Genomic DNA, 27,311 nt, shown 5'->3' on the forward strand with positions numbered 1-27,311 from the left:
AACATTATTCCATCTATATCACGGCGTGTCAGCTTAATGTGGGAGGAAATCCCGAAGTGATGCAGGTCTCAGACATTTACCACTTCGGTGATACCCACGAGCACGGGTATGGTGCTGACAAACCTAGAAGCATAATCGGGGCGAACCGGGATTCGAACCCACAATCATAGGTTTCTGGCGTGCCCAAGGGACGCAACTCTGAACTGCGAATCGCGGCGCCTTAGACGACTGGGCCACCCGTGCAACCTAAAAGGGGGAGTAAAACCGCTCACCCACTTAGTCACTAGACTGGTTCTTTGGGAGGACAGTGATTACACCACGTATTATTTATTTACAGTTACGACCGCCTCCGTGGTCTTGTGGTAGAGCGTCCGCCCGGAGAGCGGAAGGTCCAGGGTCGCGTCATACAAAAAGACGTTAAAAGATTGTACTTGTTGTTACCCTGTCTGGCGCTCGGCATTAAGGGGCTAAAACAAGGACTGGTCGGCTCGGAGTCAGTATACTGTGTCTGAGTGGGGTATTCATGTTAAACTGCGGCATGGTATCTCAGTGAGCTAGCACTATAAATCGGCATCAGTCCGGACTAGTACAAGCAGCCACACACACACATACACGTGCATGCACGTCGCTATATAAGTGCAATAATCTTGGACGCGACGTTAAACCCAATTTCACCTCACCTATTTACAGTTACATCACATATACATTATGAACATGCATGCATCATTTTTTTTTTCAATACAAATTTCAAAACATGAACATAACATATCAATACTGCTGTTTCTGTTTTACAAGGCCATCGTTCCGTTTTGCATGGTGACAGTTGCGTTTTTGGTTTGGTTTTATCGATGTGATGTTTTAACTACACATACATACGAATAGTCCTGCACCATGACCGTGGAATATATTTATTTTATGAAAAAATAATAATCTAGAAATGCATACAAAAGCAAGTCTAGCCAGCTCAAGCTAGCTCTGAAATCAGCATAGGGAATTTTGTTAATTTTTAGAGTCAAGAAAGATACGTGACCAAATAAGCTCTTCCAAGCAGCCAATATACTAAAGTCGAATGTTCTCTATATATTTGTTTACTGATCTTAGCCTGTTTGACACAGTTTTTACCGTGAGTAAGTGAGTGGATTTAGTTTAATGCTGCGTGGAACAGTATTCAGTTGTATCACGGTTTAGTGATGTAGGTCTAAGCCCCTGCGTGAACACAGGTTGGTTGTTTGTTGGTTGGTTTATTGTTTTACGCCGCAATCAGCAATATTCCAGCTATATGACGGCGGTCTGTAAATAATCGAGTCTGGACCAGGCAATCCAGTGATTGATATCATGGGCATCTACCCACGCAATTAGGATCGATGACAAGCTTCAACCAAGTCAGCGAGCCTGACCACCTGATCTCGTTAGTCGCCTCGTATGACAAGTATAGTCGCTTGTTACGGCAACCATGGTTGTTGAAGACCTATTCTACTCCGGATCTTCACGGGTCACGTGAGCACAGGACACAGAAGGACCTGTTTATTTATTCTTTACTTGCGGCAAACTAAACCATACCTGAAAGCAACTCGAACACTGGTGGTTGTATGAAAAAAAAGTCAAATCAGAATCAATATTCAATTATATCGACTTTATACTTGTTTTGCTTGGTTGTCCAAGTAGACACAATTAACGGCCCAGTAAAAATCATTACCCTTCCCAAAACCCCAATTTTCAGAAACAAGCTTTAAAATACCATGCCATCAGTCTTGGTGTACCAGAATGAAATATGCATAGTATGTTGTTTCAAAATTAACTGTCCATTTAATTACTGAAATACTTTAAATTTCATGTTTGTATTGATTGTTGTTTCAATTTCGTAATATATTGTTATTAATAATATGTATATCATTGGAGTAAAAAAATGTTAATGAAGATATATGCTCAAGTAAAGCTGACATATTTGATTTAAACTCAACAGTAATTATTCCTTCTCTTCAACAGATGCAACGATTCAAATGGCATATAATGAATATGTAAACTTGTGCTTAAGGTGTCATATACAACCGCTAATAATGCCGATTCAACAACAATGCAACATCGCTAGTTCACCGCATTCATTTATTTTCTTCCATATTAAACTGTTCCATTCCAAACTAAGGTCATAACGTTGTGGCGTGCTTATGGACGTACACAGTTTTGGAGTACACAGATTGTGCCAAGTTCCTTTTTCAGACATGGTACGTTCCAAAGTAATGGGGTCAACAGATTGTCTTTACGTTATATAGAATGCTCTTCGGGGAATAGTACCCAAGAAATCGCCGGTAGATGGCGAATGACAAAAACATCCGGTTAGCTTGAGGGAGGAAGTGGGCAGACACGGAGTTGTGTTAAACACCGGCTTCAAAAATGTCTGTCTTTAAGAGATTTCGCGGAAAGAAGGACACTAACACTGAGCAGGTGATTGGTGGAAGATGTTTGATTGATAAAGAAATCAGATTTGCATGATATGGCATTGATAATGCAATCGTGCTAACAGCTCTCAAACTTGGAAAGTTGACGTTTTGACCTCAACACCAGAGACTGAAATAAAATAACTTTTGTTACTTTACATGACATGTAGTCCAAAAATACCCCTTTTCGCACATAATGACACGTCCACATAACTTTTACCTTTTTTCTTTTGAATGATATTCATGCCGCACCCTGATGCATGTTATTGTGCCAGTGAGAGTTGAAGTGAACTTGACTAAAGTTAATTTATACAATATGCTGGGTAGAAGACATTCCATCACACAGATGTTAAGAGTAATAAATGTACCAACTGTTTAGCAATTGTCACAGTAGTATACATATACCATAATTGACATCTATGGAGTCTCAGCATGTAAAAATGTAAGATGAAATCATTTGCATTCTTGTTTCATGTTGATAAAAAAAAGAAGAAATATTTCTCTTCAGTTTCTTGCAGTGTTATGTGCATAGCAAAAGGAATGGGTCCAGCTGCACTGCATGAACTAACAATGTTACTGTTTAGTATCAATTAATTTAAAGCACTATATTTCATGGAGCTAACATCACACTTTGATAGGGCATTGAACATCATTTAACGATTTGTATTGTCATGCATCTGATTCTCTTGTAGGATTCATCCCCAACCCTTGCCAGCCGCTTTTCCTTCCCCAGTTTCAATCGCACACAGTCACAATCCCAGCCCGTTGAAGCAGAATCTCCCAGCATCGATGAAGCACAGGTATCCCATGACCCTCACTGAAGTTACTCATCATTACCATGACAACCATGATAATAGGGTTGGGACAAATCCAAATTTACTACTCTGGTTCCCCACTCCTATTACCTGACCCTACTTGGGTACTAGTTTGGGGTCTCAAGAGATGGGTACAAAATGTACAGTTGGGAATTGCTTGACCGGAACCCTGGTAAAAAAGTGTTTACATACATGTATAAAACAATCTGGTCATGCATGTACTGAAGTTGACTGAAGCTTTATCATCATTCAAACATATGGAAGTAAAAAGGGATGTGTGTATAGTCAGAAAGAAATGTGAATATTAGTGACATAGTGTACATGGTGTAACCATAGAAAGGTAATTGTTGTCATCAACAATATATCACATGACTAACCACAAATCTGGATAGTTATGTAGGTACCCAGGTCGTTCTCAGTACCCACTTGACTTGAGTACCCGAGTTATCCGTCTCAGCCCTACATGATGACTATGTGTTAAAATTAAAGTTATCATGCTCATAGCTATTGGGGAGAGGTGGTTACATTCCATTACCATGGTTACAGTTTGGGATATAAAGTAAATGCATGTAGATCTAACCAACCTCGCAACATTTTGCATGTAAGGTTTGTATTTTCAATTTTCAGTCTCTGTTAACAGTCAATAGCCTTATTTCAGCTATTGTCTTGACATTAGTAATTGCATTGCATCATGTTATGGTCACGTCGGACAAATAGCTGTATTTTCTATGTTCGTTTTATACACTAAAGCATATTGTATGTTACGCAAGAATGATAACTTTCATTATCTTGAAACCAAGGTCTACATCCTGGCAGTGTTCCCGCTGGCTTTTGAAACTGCCAGTTCTAGTGGACTGGCAACACTAAAAATAACCAGTCCCCCTAATTTTTGTCTGTCCCAACTTTCCACAAATATATACTGGCTTTAATTCTTTCAACATCATGTTCGATTGCAAAGACGTCATCTCTGAAGTAACTTAGTTAGATCTACTCGTCATTCACACAAAGTTCAGTCACAATTTACTCTTCTTTTTTTAAAAATATTTCTGGACGATGTCGCTACAAATATATACTTAACCTCAAACCAAAGTGAAATGTTATTTCCTTGTACTAAAAATGGACAACGAGAAACCCTTATGGTAACCATGGTAAAAGACAAGCTGACTTCGATAAAAAATACACTTATTTGAATATCACCAGTGTTTTGTTCAAGCCTAATTTTACCGGTAAAAAACTGGTAAATACTGGTAAACTGGAACACTGTCCTGGTATTGTGGCTAATAAGGTTTGCCAACATAAATGTATCTGACCTGCACGGAAAGGGGGTATGTAGATGAATAAGGAAGACCTGGTCAAGAATGATTTGTTCGAAAGTTGCAAGTTTGTTAGCTTACACCAAACTTGTGTTATTACTGTTTTACTTTTTAATCTTTTTGCTGACAGTGTGACACAAGAATGGCAGCAGTTCAGAATGAAATGTATTTTCACATAGGTTTACAATGTTTACAGCATGTATAGGTACTGAAATGCATTGGTAACATATTATTAGACAGACATAATAAGTGATTTAAGCATTATGATTATTGATCTACATGTATTTGAAAAATCACTAAAGATAACCATAGGATACGTAGCAGTAAGCAGTATAATGCTGTCATAATTGGATTTTGATTGGTAATGTTCATCCCACCAACCACATCCATGACACCATATACACCTCCTTCTACCCATCTTACCTGCTATGACCTGAATCTTCCCCTACAGGGCTTTCTGTGTCCCATGTGTATGCAGTCGCTCAGGTCAGCTGAGGCGTTGCAGATGCACTTTGACATAGAGCACGGCGAGACGGATCAACTCAAGGACCAGGGAGTAAGGCAGATGCATGCATTTTATCATCTTTATGCATGCATTTTATCATCTTTGTGATTCTTCACAGTTTTGATTAAGATAACAGAGCTACAGATAAGCAGCGTATTTGCGTAAAATACCTCCAAAAAATATTCAAAACCCAATTACTTTCAATTTACTTGCGTACAAACACGCTTGCATTGAATGAAAAACTCAAATGTGTAATAACAGCATGTGTAAATACCCAGTGAAGCTTTTTCAGCATGCGTACAAAGGAGCTAATTTCGGAACACAATTACGAGCTAATTTACTTTCCGAGTCAAGCCTATATATTAAGAACAGTTATCATGGTTATGTGCATCTAAAACATTATTTCCTTTTTTTCAAATCTTAAAATGTTCACTCTTTTGGGGAAATACCCAATAGAGTGATGAATAAATGAGTGAAAAAATATTGGTTACCCAATGAAAAATGTAAAAACCCAATTAAGATAGAAACCTAATAGTAAAAACTCAATTGTTCAAAAAATTATCTGGAGCTCTGAGATATATTATATATGTGGTTGTGTTGTTCCAAGACTGGTATACTGGTTTCTCTCAATGACTCTTCAAATATTTGTGAACGAGCGAGTAGGAATTAAATATTTCACTCAGTGGTGTTTCATGTCATGTTTCTACTGATGCTTTTGAGCATTTTGAATATGAAGACAGACCCCCTTGTTCAACACTATTATTGGATTTTAGAACATATTGTTTAAACATTTCAAAAGCCAATGTGTATCAAGTCATATTTGTTGTTGTGTTTAAGTGAAAACTGATAGTCATGAAAGGATGTTCATAATTTCTTTTTTGACTAGCGTATTCGACATAATAAGCACCCAGGGAGCTCTCCAAATTAGAAATAGGGGACTCTTGTTAGAATATTATTTTGGTGAAAAAAACAGAGTTGAAAGATAAATTTTGTGGATTATGCTGACAGCCTGAAATGTTTATGTACGACAGATATATTTTCAAGAATTTAATTTCCCATAATTAAAGGTGCATATTACACAAGTGTGCGTATTATACGCGAATAAATAAGTCTTGTGTACATTGATCAATCGGAAGGGGTGCTAATTTGGATTGTTCACTAGCCAATATATTTGCTAGTTATATTTTTGTTGATGCATGTATAAATCAATTACAAAGAACATGATGTGATGTGTTTGTATCAGGAGGGCTTCCTCTGCCCGATCTGCAAGAAGTCGTTGTCCTCCCCCGAGGAACTGACGGAACACTACCAGTCAATCCACGAGAGCCCGGGGGGACCCACAGAGAATAGGTAGGACAGTACTTGTACTCATGCACAACAGCTTTTACATATGATCTTTTTCACCAAATGCTTGGGGTGATTGTTGGGCTTAAGGACGTCTGCTGGTATAAATTATATACTGTCAGTGGGAGTGTTCTAGCATCTTAATGCAAATAAATCTACTGGTAGGAATTGTAGACTGTCGTCTATGGGAGTGTTCTAACATCTTAATGCAAATAAATCTACTGGTATGAATTGTAGACTGTCATCTGTGGGAGTGTTCTAACATCTTAATGCAAATAAATCTACTGGTATGAATTGTAGACTGTCATCTATGGGAATGTTCTAACATCTTAATGCAAATAAATCTACTGGTATGAATTGTAGACTGTCGTCTATGGGAGTGTTCTAACATCTTAATGCAAATAAATCTTCTGGTATGAATTGTAGACTGTCGTCTATGGGAGTGTTCTAACATCTTAATGCAAATAAATCTACTGGCATGAATTGTAGACTGTCGTCTATGGGAGTGTTCTAGCATCTTAATGCAAATAAATCTACTGGCATGAATTGTAGACTGTCATCTATGGGAGTGTTCTAACATCTTAATGCAAATAAATCTACTGGTAGGAATTGTAGACTGTCGTCTATGGGAGTGTTCTAACATCTTAATGCAAATAAATCTACTGGTATGAATTGTAGACTGTCGTCTATGGGAGTGTTCTAACATCTTAATGCAAATAAATCTACTGGCATGAATTGTAGACTGTCGTCTATGGGAGTGTTCTAGCATCTTAATGCAAATAAATCTACTGGCATGAATTGTAGACTGTCATCTATGGGAGTGTTCTAACATCTTAATGCAAATAAATCTACTGGTAGGAATTGTAGACTGTCGTCTATGGGAGTGTTCTAACATCTTAATGCAAATAAATCTACTGGCATGAATTGTAGACTGTCGTCTATGGGAGTGTTCTAACATCTTAATGCAAATAAATCTACTGGTAGGAATTGTAGACTGTCGTCTATGGGAGTGTTCTAACATCTTAATGCAAATAAATCTACTGGTATGAATTGTAGACTGTCGTCTATGGGAGTGTTCTAACATCTTAATGCAAATAAATCTACTGGTATGAATTGTAGACTGTCGTCTATGGGAGTGTTCTAACATCTTAATGCAAATAAATCTACTGGTATGAATTTAAACAGTGATTTAAGTCAAATCGTTAATGGTACAGCATTATATTTTTAACAAAATGCCAATTAATTCCAAATTAACCACTTAACATGCTGAACATATTAATTACAGCCAAAGTAAGTAGGACTGGTGCCGCCACAATCTTTAAACTTTCACCATTTATTTATTTATAATTTGACTTTGACGTTTATTTTGTTTGTACATTTTTATCTTGCTATTCCATAATTGGTATTATCAAAAACTGTGTCCAATTTTTTTTATCAATAACACTTGTGGAAACGTTTTGTGGATCAAGCAGAATCTCTGGTTCATTGACAGGAAGTCACGCGTGCAAGTGACCCTCTCCCAGGTCATCATGCGTACCACTACGCATAATGAGGGACTAGTCTCTACATCCTCTATTGAGGATGTCATTGCATGGTAATTGCATGGTATGATACCATGGTGAGAATTTGGCGTGATAGTTGACATCTGTGGCTTGCATTACCCCTTTCATTTTTCATTGGGGCAGTTATATTAAATCATAGTTTAGAAATTCTTTCTCAGAAAAAGTTGAACACTCTCAATCATGTGTTAATACAGACTAGTGGACATCCTTATTTCCATGATGTTCAGCTCAGTACTGTGTCCCCAGAGACAGCTGTGATGGAATAATACTTTCACGTTCTCGCGATTTCCATGTCACACAAGGTGTTGCTTGTACATGAATCCTGCATATTTTATTTACGCTTGTACCCTAAAACATGGGTTTATATTAGACTTTTTATTCAAAAGGCATATTGATGTTTTACTAACCCTGTATTTTTGTGAATGGATATAATTATAAGTACTTATCATGCTTATCAGTATTGTGGAGATGTTTTGAGAAGTGTTTGTTTGTTCCATTAAACATGTGCGGCAGACAAATGCATAACCACATCGATGCATTTCAGAGAGCTATCATTGGTCATGGTTAGCTATAACATGCACCAGTGCAACCTCTTATTGAAAAATGCAACTTAATGTTCATATCTACATGCAGCAAGTGCATGTAAAAGAAAAATTTCCAATTTGTTTCTGACTACCGTATATCGCTGTGTATAAGGCGACCCCACGTATAAGACGACCCCCCTGTACACGCCTTAAAAATCAACCCAAAATCCTATACTCCGTGTATAAGGCGACCGGGAATGAAACACATCACAAGTCTGACTGTTATAGAAGATTTAACATGCGCTTTCCGACTGTAGCGTATTTCGCACACGGACATCACAAGTTAGTAAGTTACTTTGGAGATTTAACATGTGCTTTCCGACTGATGCGTATTTCGCACACAAACCCTTATCTTTTCGTTGTCTAACTTGTGGTACTTTAATATGATGTGCACATGTTACTATTACGGTTTACACCAAATGTGGTTTACCTATGTGACACTGGCCGCAGACCGGACCATGTTTCAACTTTGATTCATTTATAGGACCAGGGTGCAACCTGGTTTTGTTTGGTGCAACTTGGTTTTCATGAGCTGGTGGCCACTAAAAGGGATGATGTTACAAACAAATGGGGACCTCAAGGACGAGGGCATGTTTGATCAGTGTTGAATTAAATAAAATATTTGCTGGTAAACTGCATTTATAATGCTTAAAGGATGATGTTTGTGGACCAAATAATGTGCAGAAAAAAATAAACAAACCACAAGGGCCATAGAAAGATATATAAATATATCTGATGTTGCGCTTGTAATGCTTTCTGTTAAGCATTTTCTTGAAAGTTAAAAAACTCAAAACTTCTTTCTTTGTCCCCACAGAAACAGGAGGTAGGTATGATGTTTTAGGTGGTCAGGCTTTCCTATCTGTCTCTCTGCAGTCACTGTCACCCTTACAACGTCCTGACTACTCCTTGGCTTGAAGATTTCTGTTCTCGTCTATTCTGATTAGTTTCTTCTAATTGCTTCTATTTCAGTTGAAATATGTTTGTATGAAAGCCGTCATTACTCACAGTATATTACTCCACTCTCCCTTCACAGAGTTACTAAGGCTAAAAAAATAATAGTCTTGGTTCTCAGGCACCACCCGCATCAGCATAAAGTATGCCGCACTTTTTGTTTTTATTTCCATTTTCAAAAAAATATAAAAATATAAATACTTAAACACAATACACAAAAAATATTTAAAATGGAGAAAAAAACCAAAACGTGCAATGAACCTTATGATAATGTGGGCAGTGCCTGAGAACCAAGACTATTATTTTTTATAGCCTTATATGCCTTTATTAGTGTCTATGATATTAACTGTATAATCAGTTCACATTCTAATACACACATAACTAAAAAATGTTTGATCAAATATGGGGCCTGGCTAGCTGAGGGGGTAAGGCACCACATTGCTGTTAGAGTTGTGTCCCTTTTGGTGTGAGGATCTGCTGCTGTGAGTTTGAATCCCTGAATCACCCCAAATGATCACTGGTTTGTCAGCACCTACCTCTGGGTTTTCCCAAAGTGGAAAGTGACCTGTGTCACTTTGTGGTTTTCTCCGACTGTTAGTGGCATTAACACCCCACTCACTCACTCGTAAATCCTCATGACACATGTTTTTGAACACTTGAATACTATTTTAAAGCCATGTTATAGTTCATGATAGATAGGTGTCACCATGATTTTTTACATGTATAACAAATTAAGTTTCAGAATTTCAATTTTATCAAATCAAATTAGTAGGCATTCTTAAAATGTTCATTACACTAGACATTTAGGGAATATTTTTCAAATTTATGTGATGTCACTTATTTTCAAACATTGATGTAAAGAGGAGTGTTCTTTCATGGAATTACTGGTATTTCAGTTCGTGGTATCATGTTGATAATTTAGATCATAACAAGTGCGAGGGTTGATAAGTTACTGCACATTCCTCAAGTTTGCCCATTTTCCAAAGGTCCCAGATCCCTGCGTATTTGACTGACTTGTCACAGCAAAACAATTTGATCAAATGATTCAGGTTTTTGTAGATGTATCATTATGACATCTTGTAAAGATTCTCCTATTATGCTATTCCTTCTATGTGAGGCACAGACCTTATCAGTCAACCCTTGTATATCACATGTCAAGTGTAGTTGTTTAGATATTGAAATCAGAGAATCAAATCGATTCATTGGAGTATTTGTTCTTTACAATGAAGTCAACAGCTTTGGTGACACAGAAACTGTGCAACATGATAGAAATTGGACAATGCTGGAAAATGCATAATGTCATAGTGCCACAATACAATAAAGCTGTTTAGTACTAATTTTCAACTAACCATGCTAACTGGGACGAAAGTCTATCTTATTATACTGATAGTAATACCAGTACCCAGTGACCCGTGAAGATTCCAGGGTAGAATAGGTCTTCAGCAACCCATGCTTGCCGTAAAAGGTGACTATGCTTGTTGTAAAAGGCGACTAACGTCATCGGGTGGTCAGGCTCGCTGACTTGGTTGATGCATGTCATTGATCCCAATTGCGTGGATCGATGCTCATGATATTCATCACTGGATTATCTGGACCAGACTCGATTATTTACAGACCGCCGTCATATAGCTGGAATATTGCTGAGTGCGGCGTTAAACAACAATCCAACCAACCAACCAACCAACCAACCAACCAACCAACCAACCAACCAACCAACCAACCAACCAACCAGTACCCAGCCTAGCACCTACCTGAATCAGAATAAACAGATTAACATTGTATTCGGAGGTCAATTTGAGTTAATCAAAGCCCTGATCAACATCTGGTATCATGCCCTAGTTACTATATCATGCTTCTGGTAAGAGTTGACTTGGATGAGGATCGGAGGGTTACAATGTGTGACCTGGCTAAGTGTATGTCTTTGTACTCCAAGTGTTGTTGTTGATGCTATCAACCACTGGTTTGCCCAGACTGATTATTTGCAGGTCATTGTGACATAGCTGGACTGTCGTAAAACAACATTCATTCACTCACTTATTCATATCAGTTCGGTGGTCCTAAATCTGGATTGTTAAAAAGTATTTGTTATAGTTTGAATCAATACAATATAGAGGTACTTATTAAATGTCCAGCTAATATCCCAGAATGTCATAATTCTTGATCATGTTGATCACCAACCTCATTGTACCTGTTAAATGTAAAATAACTTCAGACAGCTTTCTATCATTGTCATCATGTGTATGGTATTTACTGCTATGATGAAGATGTCAAGGACATTTGTAAGACCGTGGCACTTGTGGTTTCCATAGAGATGGTGATGTGTTGGCCCTGAGACAGGAGATCGAGGACCTGAGGGCGTCCCTGAAGGAGGAGAAGTGGTACACTGATGAACTCAAGAGGGAGCTGGAGAAGCAGCAGCAGAACGGAGAGGTTCCTGATGCCCTGTCTGCCGAGGTCTGTACCCCGGGGAACTCTCTAGACTGTGTCCTGCTTTTCCCCCTGGACAACTCTCTAGACTGTGTCCTGTCTGTATCCCGGACAACTCTCTAGACTGTGTCCTGTCGGTACCCCGGACAACTCTCTAGACTGTGTCCTGTCGGTACCCCGGACAACTCTCTAGACTGTGTCCTGTCGGTACCCCGGGGAACTCTCTAGACTGTGTCCTGTCGGTACCCCGGACAACTCTCTAGACTGTGTCCTGTCGGTACCCCGGGGAACTCTCTAGACTGTGTCCTGTCGGTACCCCGGACAACTCTCTAGACTGTGTCCTGTCGGTACCCCGGGGAACTCTCTAGACTGTGTCCTGTCGGTACCCCGGACAACTCTCTAGACTGTGTCCTGTCGGTACCCCGGGGAACTCACTAGACTGTGTCCTGTCGGTACCCCGGGGAACTCTCTAGACTGTGTCCTGTCTGTACCCTGGGGATCTCTCTAGACTGTGTCCTGTCTGTACCCCGGGGAACTCTCTAGACTGTGTCCTGTCGGTACCCCGGGGAACTCACTAGACTGTGTCCTGTCGGTACCCCGGGGAACTCACTAGACTGTGTCCTGTCGGTACCCCGGGGAACTCTCTAGACTGTGTCCTGTCGGTACCCCGGGGAACTCTCTAGACTGTGTCCTGTCTGTACCCCCGGGAACTCTCTAGACTGTGTCCTGTCGGTACCCCGGGGAACTCTCTAGACTGTGTCCTGTCTGTACTCCGGGGAACTCACTAGACTGTGTCCTGTCTGTACCCCGGGGAACTCTCTAGACTGTGTCCTGTCGGTACCCCGGGGAACTCACTAGACTGTGTCCTGTCTGTACCCCCGGGAACTCTCTAGACTGTGTCCTGTCGGTACCCCGGGGAACTCTCTAGACTGTGTCCTGTCTGTATCCCGGACAACTCTCTAGACTGTGTCCTGTCGGTACCCCGGGGAACTCACTAGACTGTGTCCTGTCGGTACCCCGGACAACTCTCTAGACTGTGTCCTGTCGGTACCCCGGGGAACTCACTAGACTGTGTCCTGTCGGTACCCCGGGGAACTCACTAGACTGTGTCCTGTCGGTACCCCGGGGAACTCTCTAGACTGTGTCCTGTCTGTACCCTGGGGATCTCTCTAGACTGTGTCCTGTCTGTACCCCGGGGAACTCTCTAGACTGTGTCCTGTCGGTACCCCGGGGAACTCACTAGACTGTGTCCTGTCGGTACCCCGGGGAACTCACTAGACTGTGTCCTGTCTGTACCCCCGGGAACTCTCTAGACTGTGTCCTGTCGGTACCCCGGGGAACTCACTAGACTGTGTCCTGTCTGTACCCCCGGGAACTCTCTAGACTGTGTCCTGTCGGTACCCCGGGGAACTCACTAGACTGTGTCCTGTCGGTACCCCGGGGAACTCTCTAGACTGTGTCCTGTCGGTACCCCGGGGAACTCTCTAGACTGTGTCCTGTCTGTACCCCCGGGAACTCTCTAGACTGTGTCCTGTCGGTACCCCGGGGAACTCACTAGACTGTGTCCTGTCGGTACCCCGGGGAACTCTCTAGACTGTGTCCTGTCGGTACCCCGGGGAACTCACTAGACTGTGTCCTGTCTGTACCCCCGGGAACTCTCTAGACTGTGTCCTGTCGGTACCCCGGGGAACTCACTAGACTGTGTCCTGTCTGTACCCAGGGAACTCTCTAGACTGTGTCCTGTCTGTACCCCTGGGAACTCTCTAGACTGTGTCCTGTCTGTACCCCGGGGAACTCACTAGACTGTGTCCTGTCTGTACCCCAGGGAACTCTCTAGACTGTATCCTGTCTGTACTCCGGGGAACTCACTAGACTGTGTCCTGTCTGTACCCCGGGGAACCCTCTAGACTGTGTCCTGTCTGTACTCCGGAGAACTCACTAGACTGTGTCCTGTCTGTACCCCGGGGAACTCTCTAGACTGTATCCTGTCTGTACTCCGGGGAACTCACTAGACTGTGTCCTGTCTGTACTCCGGGGAACTCTCTAGACTGTGTCCTGTCTGTACTCCGGGGAACTCACTAGACTGTGTCCTGTCTGTACCCTGGGGATCTCTCTAGACTGTGTCCTGTCTTTACCCCGGGAAGCTCACTAGACTGTGTCCTGTCTGTACCCCGGGGAACTCACATGGACTGTGTCCTGTCTGTACCCCAGGGAACTCACATGGACTGTGGCCTGTCTGTACCTCGGGGAACTCACATGGACTGTGTCCTGTCTGTACCCCAGGGAACTCACATGGACTGTGTCCTGTCTGTACCTCGGGGAACTCACATGGACTGTGTCCTGTCTGTACCCCAGAGAACTCACATGGACTGTGTCCTGTCTGTACCTCGGGGAACTCACTAGACTGTGTCCTGTCTGTACCCTGGGGAACTCTCTAGACTGTGTCCTGTCTGTACCCCGGGGAACTCACTAGACTGTGTCCTGTCTGTACCCCGGGGAACCCTCTAGACTGTGTCCTGTCTGTACTCCGGGGAACTCTCTAGACTGTGTCCTGTCTGTACCCCGGGGAACTCTCTAGACTGTGTCCTGTCTGTACCCCGGGGAACTCACTAGACTGTGTCCTGTCTGTACCCTGGGGAACTCTCTAGACTGTGTCCTGTCTGTACCCCGGGGAACTCACTAGACTGTGTCCTGTCTGTACTCCGGGGAACTCACTAGACTGTGTCCTGTCTGTACCCTGGGGATCTCTCTAGACTGTGTCCTGTCTTTACTCCGGGGAACTCACTAGACTGTGTCCTGTCTGTACCCCAGGGTACCTCCAGGCTCACTTTTGAAGAAAATTGTGTGAAAATTTGATTAAGTTATTGTTCAGTGTGCGACAAACAGTTTATTATCTTTCTGTCATTCACATTATTTGATGAGGGATATTTCCGTTTCAGACAAAGAATGAGCTGGAATTGTTGCGGATGCAGCTGAAAGGCTCAGAAGAGAGTAGAACCCTCTGTGAGTTCCTGTTATAGGATATACTTCTGCCGTCAATGTCCTCCATCTTCCAGTCTATCATATCTCACTGGACCCATTTGGCGCCGATGGTCAGGTAGCCCAGTGGTTAAAGCGTTCGCTTGTCATTCAGAAGACCCGGGTTCGACTCCCAACATGGGTATAATGTGTAAAGCCCATTTCTGGTGTCCCCCGGTGTGATATTGCTGGAATATTGCTAACAGCGGCGTAAAACCATACTCACTCACTCACTCACTCCCATTTGGCGCCATTGCTTCGTCTTGAGCCCTCTTCGAATGAGACAATGGCACATTGACACGATGACACAATGCTAATAATAGCGCTTGGATTATCATAATTATGCTTTAGAGTGTCGGCTTAGCGTATTTTAAATAACCACATTATTATGATTATGATTATTATTATTAATATGAAACATTTTTTCAAGAAAATAATATCATTATTACAGCAAGTATCCCTTTGAAGCAGTGATGCTAGTTTATGTTTAATGCAACTCAAATGACTTTATGTCACTCACCCCCATGTGTTGTAGTGAGTTCCGAGGTGCACCACCTCCAGGCACAGATGTCAGAGGTCACAGGTCAACTGACGGCTGTGAAGGAGGAGAAGGGGAGGATTGAACAGAAGACAGCGCATCTGGTCAGTAGTCATAGGCAGTCGTTACTGTCTGGTTCTTCTCTGGGGTGACTCCTTGTAGAGATGCTGGGTTAGAATTGGTCCCCAGTTACCTTTGTTGGTCGTAAGAGGTGACTAATGGATCGGATGGTCAGGCTTCATGACGTGGTTGATTGAATGTCAATGTATGATGTGGATCATTGCTGATAATACCAGTCAGTGAATGGCCCAGACTCGAAAACTTAAAGACTGCCGTCATATTGCTGGAATATTGCTAAGTGTGGCATTAAATAAAAAACAAAAACAACCAATTTGACTAATGTGACACGATACCAAAAAAAGCAGGTCTGAGTCTGTTAATAGAAAAAATATATCTGCATGACGAATGACAGAGGAGAGTTGCTTTGCAGACCATTGTGATGTCATTGGTTACCATGATGTCACAATCAAATGACATCACTAATGGCTCTGTTACTGAAGCTGTTAGCAGAGATTTTTACACTTAGAACACTGCTTATTACTGTCTACAAACTGAAAAAGTTTGAAGAATGATGTTGGATGATAAATAAAAATCTCATCCGAGTGTCTTTTGATATCAAATATATCATCACTTGTTGATATATTTGATATCAAAAGACACTCAGGTGAGATTCTCTGTTTGTTCAATAGTCTGATAATAATCAGCTTGTTCTGCTGTGTATATGATAAATGCATGCAATGAGCAACCCAACAGCAAGGTGCACAATGTAATACGTCATTGAACCTTTCTAGGCTGGTGAAATGGTGAGTGTGAAGGCCAAGGCTGATGAGAGCGAAGGTCAGAGGGCAGCGCTGGAGGACCACATCCGGACACTGAAGGTGAGGGCAGACTCTTCACACTTACACTACCAAGCATCTCCCTTGGATAGGGGGCACGGGTGGCCCAGTCGTCTAAGGCCCCGCGATTCGCTGTGCAGAGTTGCGCACCTTGGGCACGCCAGAAACCTATGATTGTGGGTTCGAATCCCGGTTCGCCCCGATTATGTTTCTAGGTTTGTCAGCACCATACCCGTGCTCGTGGGTTTCACCGAAGTGGTAAAAGTCTGAGACCTGCATCACTTCGGGCTTTCCGCCCAAACTAAGCTGACAGGCTGCGATATAACTGGAATACTGTTAAAAGTGACATTAAACCCAACTCACTCACTCACTCTCCCCTGGATGAGGTCCCATGCTAGTCGTAAAAGTCGGCTGGAATGGAATAACGTGATTTGTGATTCTGTGTCATCATACCCTGGCAGCATGGACCTTTGCTCATGCTGTCAACCACTGGTTTGCCTGGGCCAGACTCCATTATTTACAGGCCATAGTGATATTGGTGGAATGTTGACTTGTGGTTGACCATCCACCCAAGCCCTATGTTAATACCTCATCTATGGGTGGTCAGGCTTGGAGGCTTTTTTGATGCATGTCATCGTATCCCAATTGCGTAGATCGATGCTCATGATGTCAATCACTGGATTGTCTGGTCCAGACTCAATCATTTATAGGCTGCTGTGATACTGCTGGAATATTGCTGAGTGTGACATTAAACAACATTCGCTCAGATTTTATGTATTAGGTTTAAAATCCCTGCAAAACATTTTAAGAGTGGGAAAAGATTATATCCAACTTTGCACCTCTTTTTTTTTTTCCCCACCCTGAAGTTGTGGATCTCACCATGACTGTGTTTTGTGATACCACCAAGTGCTACACCCTGTGTACATGCACTGTAGAGGAGAGTGGTTGTTATAGCATCTATAGACTTGCTCTGATGTCTGTGTTGCAGGTTCAGCTGGATGAGAAGGATAGCTATGTTAGAAGTGTGGAGTCCCAGTTGTCCCAGAGGTGATGCTCCTTCCATGTTTCCAAAGTCTAGTTAGCAATCTAGTGTCCCTCCTCCCACTGGTCTAAGTGTCGCGAAACATTGGGAGAGTTGCACCCTTTTGCCATGCCTTCTGATGTCAATCACTAGATTGTCTGTTCCAGACTTGATTTTTTATGTCATATAGCTGGAATATTGTTGTGGCCTGAATCAAAGCTGATGTTTTAGCTACTGTTTGCCTGATCCAGACATTATTGGTTACAGGCTGCTATGATATGGCTTGAATATTGTTGACTGCAATACAAGACAACACTCACTCACTCATTCCACTCACTCACTCCACTCACTCACTCCACTCTAACACTGGATGTAGACGAGGTTAACGGAAGAAGGGGTTTCTGTTTGCAGGCCCGGGGCTGATGATGTTCTGGTGCTGAAGCAGGAACTCATCAGTGTTCAGACTCTGATGGACAAGATGACTCTGGAGAGGGAGAAGGAGAAGGATGACCTGGAGCGGGACTACAAGGCCCTGAAGGAGAAGTACCAGGAGTAAGTAGAGCCCCAGGACTGGACCTGTCTCAGGGCTTCATCTAGGAGGCCAAGCTCTGTGTCCTTGGCAGACAAATAGTCTGTGAGATCTTCCGTGATTCTGTCTGTGTTAATCACATGAGGACACACTATCCGGCTAGAGACCTTGCAACCTGTCTGCACACTTCTTAACTCTCATTCTCTGTCAGTAATTGTATGGTAATCTGGGAATGTAGCCTTTGTATACATGTTTAGGTGTCACCATGATATATGAGACTATGGCTACTTAAACGTATCTAATTCACTCAACTGTGAGTTTGACAGCAATCTCATTAAAACCTGACCTCAGTTCTTGCTACCGCTAAACAAAGATCTGAGTACATCCCATTACAGTTCACGTTAGAACGACCTTTCATCCGACCAATCAGAGCATCGCTTACAAGATTATGAAAGTGGCAGTCAGAATGTGATTTCTGATCATGCTGCCTCGAAAACTTTAACTCCGAACGATAGTTACGGGTTTAACGACTGTATTCATACAATCTAGACCATCTAGTAGCCATTCCAGAATGTTCTTTTGTTCAGGTTTCAAAATATGTTTCGAAGCATAGTCGTCAATTTGAAATTAGTGCCGTAAAGCACGAGAAAGCTGCTTTCTGATTGGTCATTCCATTGGTCGGTCAAAGTTCGCGCAAGGTCGGTCTGACATGACCCGTAATGGGATGTCCTCTTTGTTTAGTGGTAGCAAGAACTAAGATCTTATTTCAATGAGATTGGTTTGACAGTAGATTCCCTGGCCGTTGTACCAAAAGATGTTAAAAGAATGTTGTTACCCAACTGGTGCTCAGCATCAAGAGGATTAAACATGGGCTGGTTAGATCCATGTTAAACTGCGACAGGGTATCTCAGTAGACTAGCACTGTTACACTGGCATGACTGGACTAGTACAAGCAGCCACACACACATACATGCAGGTGGCTGTATATGTGCTATAAGCTTGAACGTGATGTTTAACCCCATTTCACCTCACCTCACATCAACTGATTATATGTCAATAGTCATTAGAGACCCGTGAAGATCCAGGGTAGGTCATCCATGCTTGCTACAAGAGGTGACTGTATTTGTCGTCAGAGGCGATTAACAGGATTGTTGGTCAGGCTCGTGGACTTTGTTAGTTCATGTCATATTTCCTAATGCTGTAGATCGATGCTCATGCTGCCAATCACTGGATTGTCTGGTCCAGACTCGATTATTTACAAACTGCTGTCATATAGCTGGAATATTGCTGAGAGTGGCGTTAAACCACAAACAAACAAACAAACAAACAAAGAGTTATTACAGCATTTTCTGTCTTCTGCAGATCTGATGTGAAGATGAAGGAGCTGAAAGTTGAGCTGGAGAAGGCGCCCAAACTGGAGGAGGTGGCACAGTAAGTACCTCGTAGTGTCTACGCTGCCGACCATCGGGGTAAACTTGTTCCTGGTTTCTTATGTTTAGGTTCTGTCACGTTAAATAAATTGTTGTCTTATAAACTGAGAGCAGGTTTGGAAAATTTGCATTTCGGGGCCATGTTCCACAAAGCAATCTTATCGCTAAGTTGATTGTAACTCCCATTCTTTAACTTAGACTTACACCAATCATAGCTTTGTGGAAGAGGCGATCTTAGTGCTATGATTGTTCAGTGTTAAAGAATGGGAGTTTGATTGTTTTAGCACAATGATGGAATTTGCTGTAGGATCTACCCCACTCTCAGTGGGCGGAGCTTGTATGAGTGATCTGACAGGTCAATATGACGTCATGACAACACACAAATTTCATTGGTTAATGCGTAAATGGGTGATGACATGTAATACCCACCCACGTGGGCCGTTTGACAACTAGGATTTACGTCAAGGTGGGGCTTTAAACAATGAGAGTTTGATTGTCTTAGTGCTATGATTGTTCAGAGTTCAAGAAGGGGAGTTTAATATAGCCTTAGCGCTATGACTTTTCAGTGTCAAGAATGGGAGTTCGATTGTCTTAGCGCTATGATTGCTTTGTGATAGGCTCAGGCAAGAGTGGTTAATGTCATTCCAACAACACTTTACCTGTATGCTAAGTCACAGTTTCGGTTAGAATGATCCTGTATTAATGCTGTAGGACTCTTTATATCATGTATTCAACTATTTCTTTTACAATAAAGATGTGTATAAGAGTTGTGTACCGAGCCTACTTCTTTTGCCCCCTTCTCATGATACAAAATATCAAGGGTAGTTGTCATGGGGAGGGACCAACACACACCTGAACCTGCTGATCACAGAGGGACTCTACACTAGGCACTTGACTTAAACAGTGGAGCCCAATGCTCCTTTATGTGAATCTTATTTCAGAATCTGTTTAAATGAAACTTATTTCAGCCTTCAGACTGCTCTGAGTGAGCGAGACTCAGGATCTCAGCACCTGACCTCCAGTCTGCAGCAAAAGGAATCCGAGATCAGAGACCTCATTGAGCACAAGGCGAAGGTAATCTATACATGTACAGATGTGTATTCATTAAAGTAGAAATACAATCCTGTCACATTTTACTCATATATGCAGTGCTGAGGAACACAGAATATTTTATTTTGTCAAATATGAGGCCTCACAATTGGAAGAAGCATCTAAACAGGGACCAGACAAAGGCCCCTTGTGGATAAAAGCCCCTGTAGATAAAAGCCCCATAGGATAACACCCCAACTGTACATAATCCACATAGGATAAAGGTCCCTTAGTATGGAAAGCATAAAATCAGATAAAAGTCAGATGTTTTATTCTGTTCTTCAACATCAGTCATCAACACGAATGTTGGTATCTTTCACATGAACCTGTATGGCTCTATATAGAGTGGTATCTATCACATGAACCTGTATGACTCTATATTGGGTGGTGTCTATCACATGAACCTGTATGGCTCTATATAGAGTGGTATCTATCACATGAACCTGTATGACTCTATATTGGGTGGTGTCTATCACATGAACCTGTATGGCTCTATATAGAGTGGTATCTATCACATGAACCTGTATGACTCTATATTGGGTGGCATCTATCACATGGACCTGTATGACTCTATCTTGAGTGGTATCTATCACATGAACCTGTATGACTCTATATTGGGTGGCATCTATCACATGGACCTGTATGACTCTATCTTGAGTGGTATCTATCACATGAACCTGTATGGCTCTATCTTGGGTGGTATCTATCACCTGGACCTGTATGGCTCTATCTTGGGTGATATCTACACATGAACCTGTATGGCTCTATCTTGGGTGATATCTATCACATGGACCTGCATGGCTCTATCTTGGGTGATATCTACACATGAACCTGTATGGCTCTATCTTGGGTGATATCTATCACCTGGACCTGTATGGCTCTATCTTGGGTGATATCTATCACCTGGACCTGTATGGCTCTATCTTGGGTGATATCTATCACCTGGACCTGTATGGCTCTATCTTGGGTGGTATCTGTCACATGGACCTGTATGGCTCTATCTTGGGTGGTATCTATCACCTGGACCTGTATGGCTCTATCTTGGGTGATATCTGTCACATGGACCTGTATGGCTCTATCTTGGGTGATATCTATCACCTGGACCTGTATGGCTCTATCTTGGGTGATATCTATCACCTGGACCTGTATGGCTCTATCTTGGGTGATATCTGTCACATGGACCTGCATGGCTCTATCTTGGGTGGTATCTGTCACATGGACCTGCATGGCTCTATCTTGGGTGATATCTGTCACATGGACCTGTATGGCTCTATCTTGGGTGGTATCTGTCACATGGACCTGTATGGCTCTATCTTGGGTGATATCTATCACATGGACCTGTATGACTGTGGATGATGTCTTCCTTATAGCTGACCCAGCAGCTTGAGGATGTGAGACTGGCATCGGGGGACCAGCAGACAGCCATCAGCAAGATGCAGGACGACTACACCAGTCTGGAGGAGGAGAAGCGCAACCTGGAAAACAAACTGCGCACCACCGAGGCCAACATCGCAGAACTCGGACAGGATCTTGATAAGGTAATGAGTATGTCTGTTATAATATGGTGCATGCATTCAGGAGGAAATGTTGAAAAATCTTGGCTACAAGACTCAACATGACACTTTCCCACCAAGAGTTCCTTGCAGTCAACCTAGTACACGAGATGTGATGATTCGTCACATCTTACACAGTCCATTCAACAAATTACATAAGTTCTGTATAGATTTTGTTTTTGAATAGTCTACATGTGTCATGAAATGGTTAACTGTCATTGAGAAAATATCCTAATAGGTAAGAAACCATTTGTGTAATTGTCCTTTGGTACACTGGTTGTATGGTTCGGAGGTGCATTGAAGCATTGATGTGTAAAGTAGTCCCTCAGTGTACTGATGTGTCTGTGTGAAAAAGACCCCAGTGTACTAATGTGTCTGTGTAAAGTAGTCCCCCAGTGTACTGATGTGTCTGTGTAAAGTAGTCCCTCAGTGTACCGATGTGTCTATGTAGACCCCCAGTGTACTGATGTGTCTGTGTAAAATAGACCCCAGTGTACTAATGTGTCTGTGTAAAGTAGTCCCCCAGTGTACTGATGTGTCTGTGTAAAGTAGTCCCTCAGTGTACCGATGTGTCTGTGTAAAGTAGTCCCCCAGTGTACTGATGTGTCTGTGTAAAGTAGTCCACCAGTGTACTGATGTGTCTGTGTAAAGTAGTCCCCCCCTCCCAGTGTACTGATGTGTCTGTTTCATTGTTGCAGCTGCATGGCAAGCTGGAAGAGGTGCAGCTGCAGCTGACAGAAAGAACCAGTCAGCTGTCTGAGCTGCAGTCTGCCCTGGATGAGAGAGAGGCTAAGATTAGCCAATCAGAGCAGGAGAACCAGATGAGGACTGGGAAGCTTTCTGAGGTTGGGGAGGATCTTATCAAGGTGAAGTTTTGGCACTGGGAATCTCTTTAGAATGAGTTATGGAACAGGGAAGTTTCATTTGTAGTAATTTGAGGTAATGTTGGATGTGAACAGGTCCTCGTCCAATATGGGCGTGGTCAGTTACTCTTCCGTTATAGCTGGTCTGTACACACCATAGCACAATGCTGTCTGTTGTCAGACTCGCAAGGTTGTGCAGGAGAAGGAGAAGGCCTTGGCAGATCTCCAGAAGCAGCTGTCCGAGTCCAAGTCCGACTTCCAAGACCAGCTCCACCAGAAGGAGCAGCTGGTCAACGACCTCAAACTCAACCTGGAGAAGGTACAGTTACCTCCCCTTGACTACTCTCTTTCCTCTAATGACTTATCAACCGTCAGTAGAAGCAATTTATCAATACAAGGATGTTGCAGAGACCATAAAGATAACCAAGACACACCTACACTGGGACGTACGTAAAATGTAGGTATATTCCTACCATATATATTGCCAATCATCATACCATAGTTTTCAAGTAAAACTACAAAAGAATATTTCTAGTTTTAGAATGAAGAATAAATGTTTTGAGCAAGCCTCCACATAAAGGTTTCCCTGGAGGCAATATCCTTTGTGATGGTGATGAACTTTGAAAGATTTATCTTGTTTTATTCTGATTTATTCTATAAACATTATCCTCCTCTAATTCTCTGGGGGTAATGGACATTCAATGCATAAATCTTAATACCTGCACTGGGTACATCAGTGTGTTAATCATAGCTAGTGAGTGAGTGAGTTTAACGCCGCTTTTAACAGTATTCCAGTTATATCGCGGCGTGTCAGGTTAATGTGGCAGGAAAGCCCGAAGTGATGAAGGTCTCAGACGTTGACCACTTCGGTGAAACCCATGAGCACGGGTATGGTCCTGACAAAACTAGAAACATAATCGGGGCGAACCGGGATTCGAACCCACAATCATAGGTTTCTGGCATGCCCAAGGGACGCAACTCTGCACTAGCGAATTGCGGCGCCTTAGACGACTGGGCCACCCGTGCCCCCAATCATAGCTAGTTATAGAGGAGCCTCTACATGAAAGTCTGGGCTATATGCAGCATCTGTGTTACAGATGGAGGCAGCTGTGGAGACTAAGGTGTCGGAGATCAACGACCTCAACCAGCAGCTAACACATGTACACAAACAGTACGAGGATGAGGTAGGCCTGTTTGGCTTTATATTCAGTACTTGTCATATAAATGGGGCATCTGTCCGTATTCAAGGTTGGAATCGGTCACTACCATTACGTGGGCTGAAATGTTGCTGAGTGCGGCGTTTAACAACAAACAAACAGATCGACCAGATCGGCTGCTATGAAAGTCGTCATTGTAAAGCCATTTGAAATAAGAACACAAGGCGCACAACTCTTGTTCCACACAGGGTGGCGCCCTGATCAAGCCAAGGAAAGTAGGCTGAAAGTGGCAATGGTGAAAACTAGACTTTGATATAGGCTAGTGGTCACTCTTGCTTTGGGAACATGACACTGATGGTGTACTCACAATATTGACCACTGGTTTTGTTTGGTGTTGGCTATTGCATTACATGTGTCAATGGTCATGGTAGCAGCAGGTATGGAGTTTTACAAGATCTTTTTCACCTTGGAATGAATCCTGGAGGTTGTGGGTGGATATACATGTGCACACCCAGTTATGACACATCTTAGGCTGAAAAAAATAATAGTCTTGGTTCTCAGGCACTGCCCGCATCATCATAATGTTTGCCGCATCTTTTGTTTTTATTTCCATATTTAAAAAAAATAAAATCCTAATACTTGAAAACAATGTGATCCAATAAAGCACACAGTTACTTCCCTTAACTGCGCATTTCGTGTTATGGTCATGCGTCAATAGGAGTTTGTATGCTTGTTTATGTTGTTGTTTCCATGGTGATGGTACACAACTGTTTGTTTGGTTACATACTAGTATGAACAAGCAAAAAAACCACCAAAACTACCTCCCGCCCGCACTATATTTTCAAAAGCCATTGCCTGAGAACCAGTTCTTTTGTTTTTTAAAACCTTAGAAATACAGGATTACTCACTGCCAGGTACAAGGATTAATATTCAAGTGAATATTTTTGTGTGACAATACGATTGCTAGTGGGCCACAGATGACACTCAGTAACAGTAAACTGTGAACAGTACATGACAACCCTCACTATGTTTATGTGACCCTGTCTGTCTCCCCCAGGTGCATGTGTGTGACGAAATGCGGGGGGAGCTGAGAGACACCCAGGCTAAACTGGAGGAGGAATCAAGGAGGGGAGAGTCCAGGTAGGCCACCTGTACATTGTTATCTTTAGTTTATTAAATATGTTTATTCCCAGTGTGGATTCCTGGTTAAAATTGTTCCTCAGCATCCTTTGTTGGGCATAAGAGGCGACTAATGTATCGTGGGGTCAGACTCAGTGACTTGGTTGATTGACTGTTATCGTACCCAGACAGCTTGGATCGTTGCTCATAATGATAATCATTGGATCGTCTAATCCAGAATCAAATACTTACAGGCCCCGATCATGTAGCACCATAATCTACAAACAAATAGAACAAATCATATGTCTTATAAGATGATATCACAGTAAGTTTAGACCGCCTCCGTGGTCTAGTGGGAGAGTGTCCGCCCGGAGAGCAGAAGGTCCGGGGTTCGATCCCCGGCCGCGTCATACCAAAAGACATTAAAAGATGGTACTTGTTGTTACCCTGTCTGGCGCTCGACATTAAGGGGCTAAAACAAGGACTGGTCGGCTCAGAGTCAGTATACTGTGTCTGAGTGGGGTATTCATGTTAAACTGCGGCATGGTATCTCAGTGTGCTAGCACTATAAATCGGCATCAGTCCGGACTAGTACAAGCAGCCACACACACACACACACGTGCATGCACGTCGCTATATAAGTGCAATAATCTTGGACGCGACGTTAAACCCCATTTCACCTCACCTCACCTCAGTAAGTTTATGGTTCTGGAAAAATAATTATCAGTACTGTGGTTCAGTGTCTGTAAACAGGATATGGATTTTAGATAACTCAACATGCACTAGTCCTATAGTCCTTATCAAACTACCCAATAGTTAAGGTATCATAAGGACTAGTTGCCCTTTATAAGGGGTTTGCTAAGTTATCATTATAAGGACTAGTGGACAAAAAATGTTAGTTTCTACTGCGGACATGCATTCAATTACCATAACATTTGGTTTATTCAAGTATTGACCTATGTTCAGGAATATTTCAATGAGATAAATTTAGTTTCTTTGTAAATGTGAGCCGTATTGAACGTTTAGTCCCAAACTACATTAGATATCTGTCATGTGAGAGTCTTGATGTAATCATGGAAATATCATCTAAAAATATTTTTTGTAAAATACCTTGCACTGGTAAATTCAGCTATTAAAATAACAAGATAGTAGGTTATTTTATTCCTGGTACAATAATAGTTTTACATTTCTTTGTCATTTCATTTGAATTCTTGTGAGTTGTTATACGGGGCATCTCTTACTGAATCACTTGTACATCTGAAATGAATGTACAGCTGATTGCTATTTCTGGTTTATTTTGTAAGACATTTACATGCAATGATGTTGATCTTTGTGTATGACAAAATGTCTTCCGTATCAGGAAATAAAAGTGAAATTGTAAGTCATAATGTCGAGTAATTCTTTTGTCACAAAATTTACTGTTTTCATAGATTAATTGTGTTGTCTCCTGTTTGTTCACCTGATGTAGTTTTTGACTGCACGTTATTGTCAAGATAGCAAATGTTTATGAAAATGAATCTGCTAACCATTCAGAGAGAGTCAGTGTGCGGAGCTTGAGGGTCAGCTACAGCAGCTGAAGGAGGGAGTACAGAGACTCGAGACGGAGAGGGGAGACCTCTTTGCCAAGGTCAGTTACGTCAGCCACTGTCACCTTACATCAACATGTTCCACCAGGTACTGAATCCATTGGTCCCTAGCAACCTGTGGTCGTCGTAGGATGTGACTTGATGGATTTGGTGGTCTGGCTCTGTGACTAGGTTGATGGCATGTCAATGTACCCTGACAGCATGGATCGTTGCTCATACATGTAATATCAAACACTGGATTGACAGGTTCAGATTTGATTATTTACAGGTGGCCGTCATATAGCTAGAATATTGTAGCACCATGTTAAAGGGTAATAAGTTTCTGGCACATCCACAGTTTCAACTCACAGGAGCAGTACGTGCTGTGGACAAGTTAACTGAGGTTTCCAGTTTATTTTTTACTATTCATGCAGAGTATAAGCTTTTTGTGGGCAACATGCGTGTGTCAGTAGCTGTGCAACGAGTATCATTACTGTGCATATTGTTCATGTGTTATTTATTATTTTCCTGTTCCCAATCCATTCCCTTCCCCCCTGTAATGAAATGGGACCTTGCCACTCATTCTTATTCAACCGT

At 42.1% G+C, this 27,311-nt stretch overlaps 1 protein-coding gene across 6 annotated transcripts in view; it reads left to right on the forward strand.

Moving 5' to 3' along the window:
• The first annotated feature begins 2,311 nt into the window (after nt 1-2,311).
• LOC124135472 (early endosome antigen 1-like) overlaps nt 2,312-27,311 on the forward strand; it is a 60,076-nt gene continuing 35,076 nt past the window's right edge. For 2 of the 6 annotated variants that reach the window (XR_007219210.1, XM_048388410.1), the window contains exons 1-19: nt 2,312-2,442; nt 3,128-3,235; nt 5,015-5,119; nt 6,312-6,418; nt 9,373-9,381; nt 11,819-11,963; nt 14,876-14,939; nt 15,490-15,596; nt 16,344-16,430; nt 17,377-17,435; nt 17,821-17,961; nt 19,301-19,369; nt 20,337-20,442; nt 21,828-21,995; nt 22,709-22,876; nt 23,055-23,192; nt 23,971-24,057; nt 25,088-25,170; nt 26,683-26,776. Coding sequence is in view for 5 of the 6 variants with exons in the window: in XM_048388410.1 (XP_048244367.1) it covers nt 2,392-2,442; nt 3,128-3,235; nt 5,015-5,119; nt 6,312-6,418; nt 9,373-9,381; nt 11,819-11,963; nt 14,876-14,939; nt 15,490-15,596; nt 16,344-16,430; nt 17,377-17,435; nt 17,821-17,961; nt 19,301-19,369; nt 20,337-20,442; nt 21,828-21,995; nt 22,709-22,876; nt 23,055-23,192; nt 23,971-24,057; nt 25,088-25,170; nt 26,683-26,776 (1,896 nt within the window). In the remaining variant the exon portion in view is untranslated. The remainder of the gene's footprint in view (nt 2,443-3,127; nt 3,236-5,014; nt 5,120-6,311; nt 6,419-9,372; nt 9,382-11,818; nt 11,964-14,875; nt 14,940-15,489; nt 15,597-16,343; nt 16,431-17,376; nt 17,436-17,820; nt 17,962-19,300; nt 19,370-20,336; nt 20,443-21,827; nt 21,996-22,708; nt 22,877-23,054; nt 23,193-23,970; nt 24,058-25,087; nt 25,171-26,682; nt 26,777-27,311) is intronic. The other 4 variants (XM_048388411.1, XM_048388412.1, XM_048388413.1 and 1 more) reach the window with 4 other exon arrangements.

This window comes from Haliotis rufescens, unplaced genomic scaffold (genome assembly GCF_023055435.1).
Source record: "Haliotis rufescens isolate VD_foot unplaced genomic scaffold, xgHalRufe1.0.p SCAF_70, whole genome shotgun sequence".
Classification (NCBI taxonomy): domain Eukaryota; kingdom Metazoa; phylum Mollusca; class Gastropoda; order Lepetellida; family Haliotidae; genus Haliotis; species Haliotis rufescens.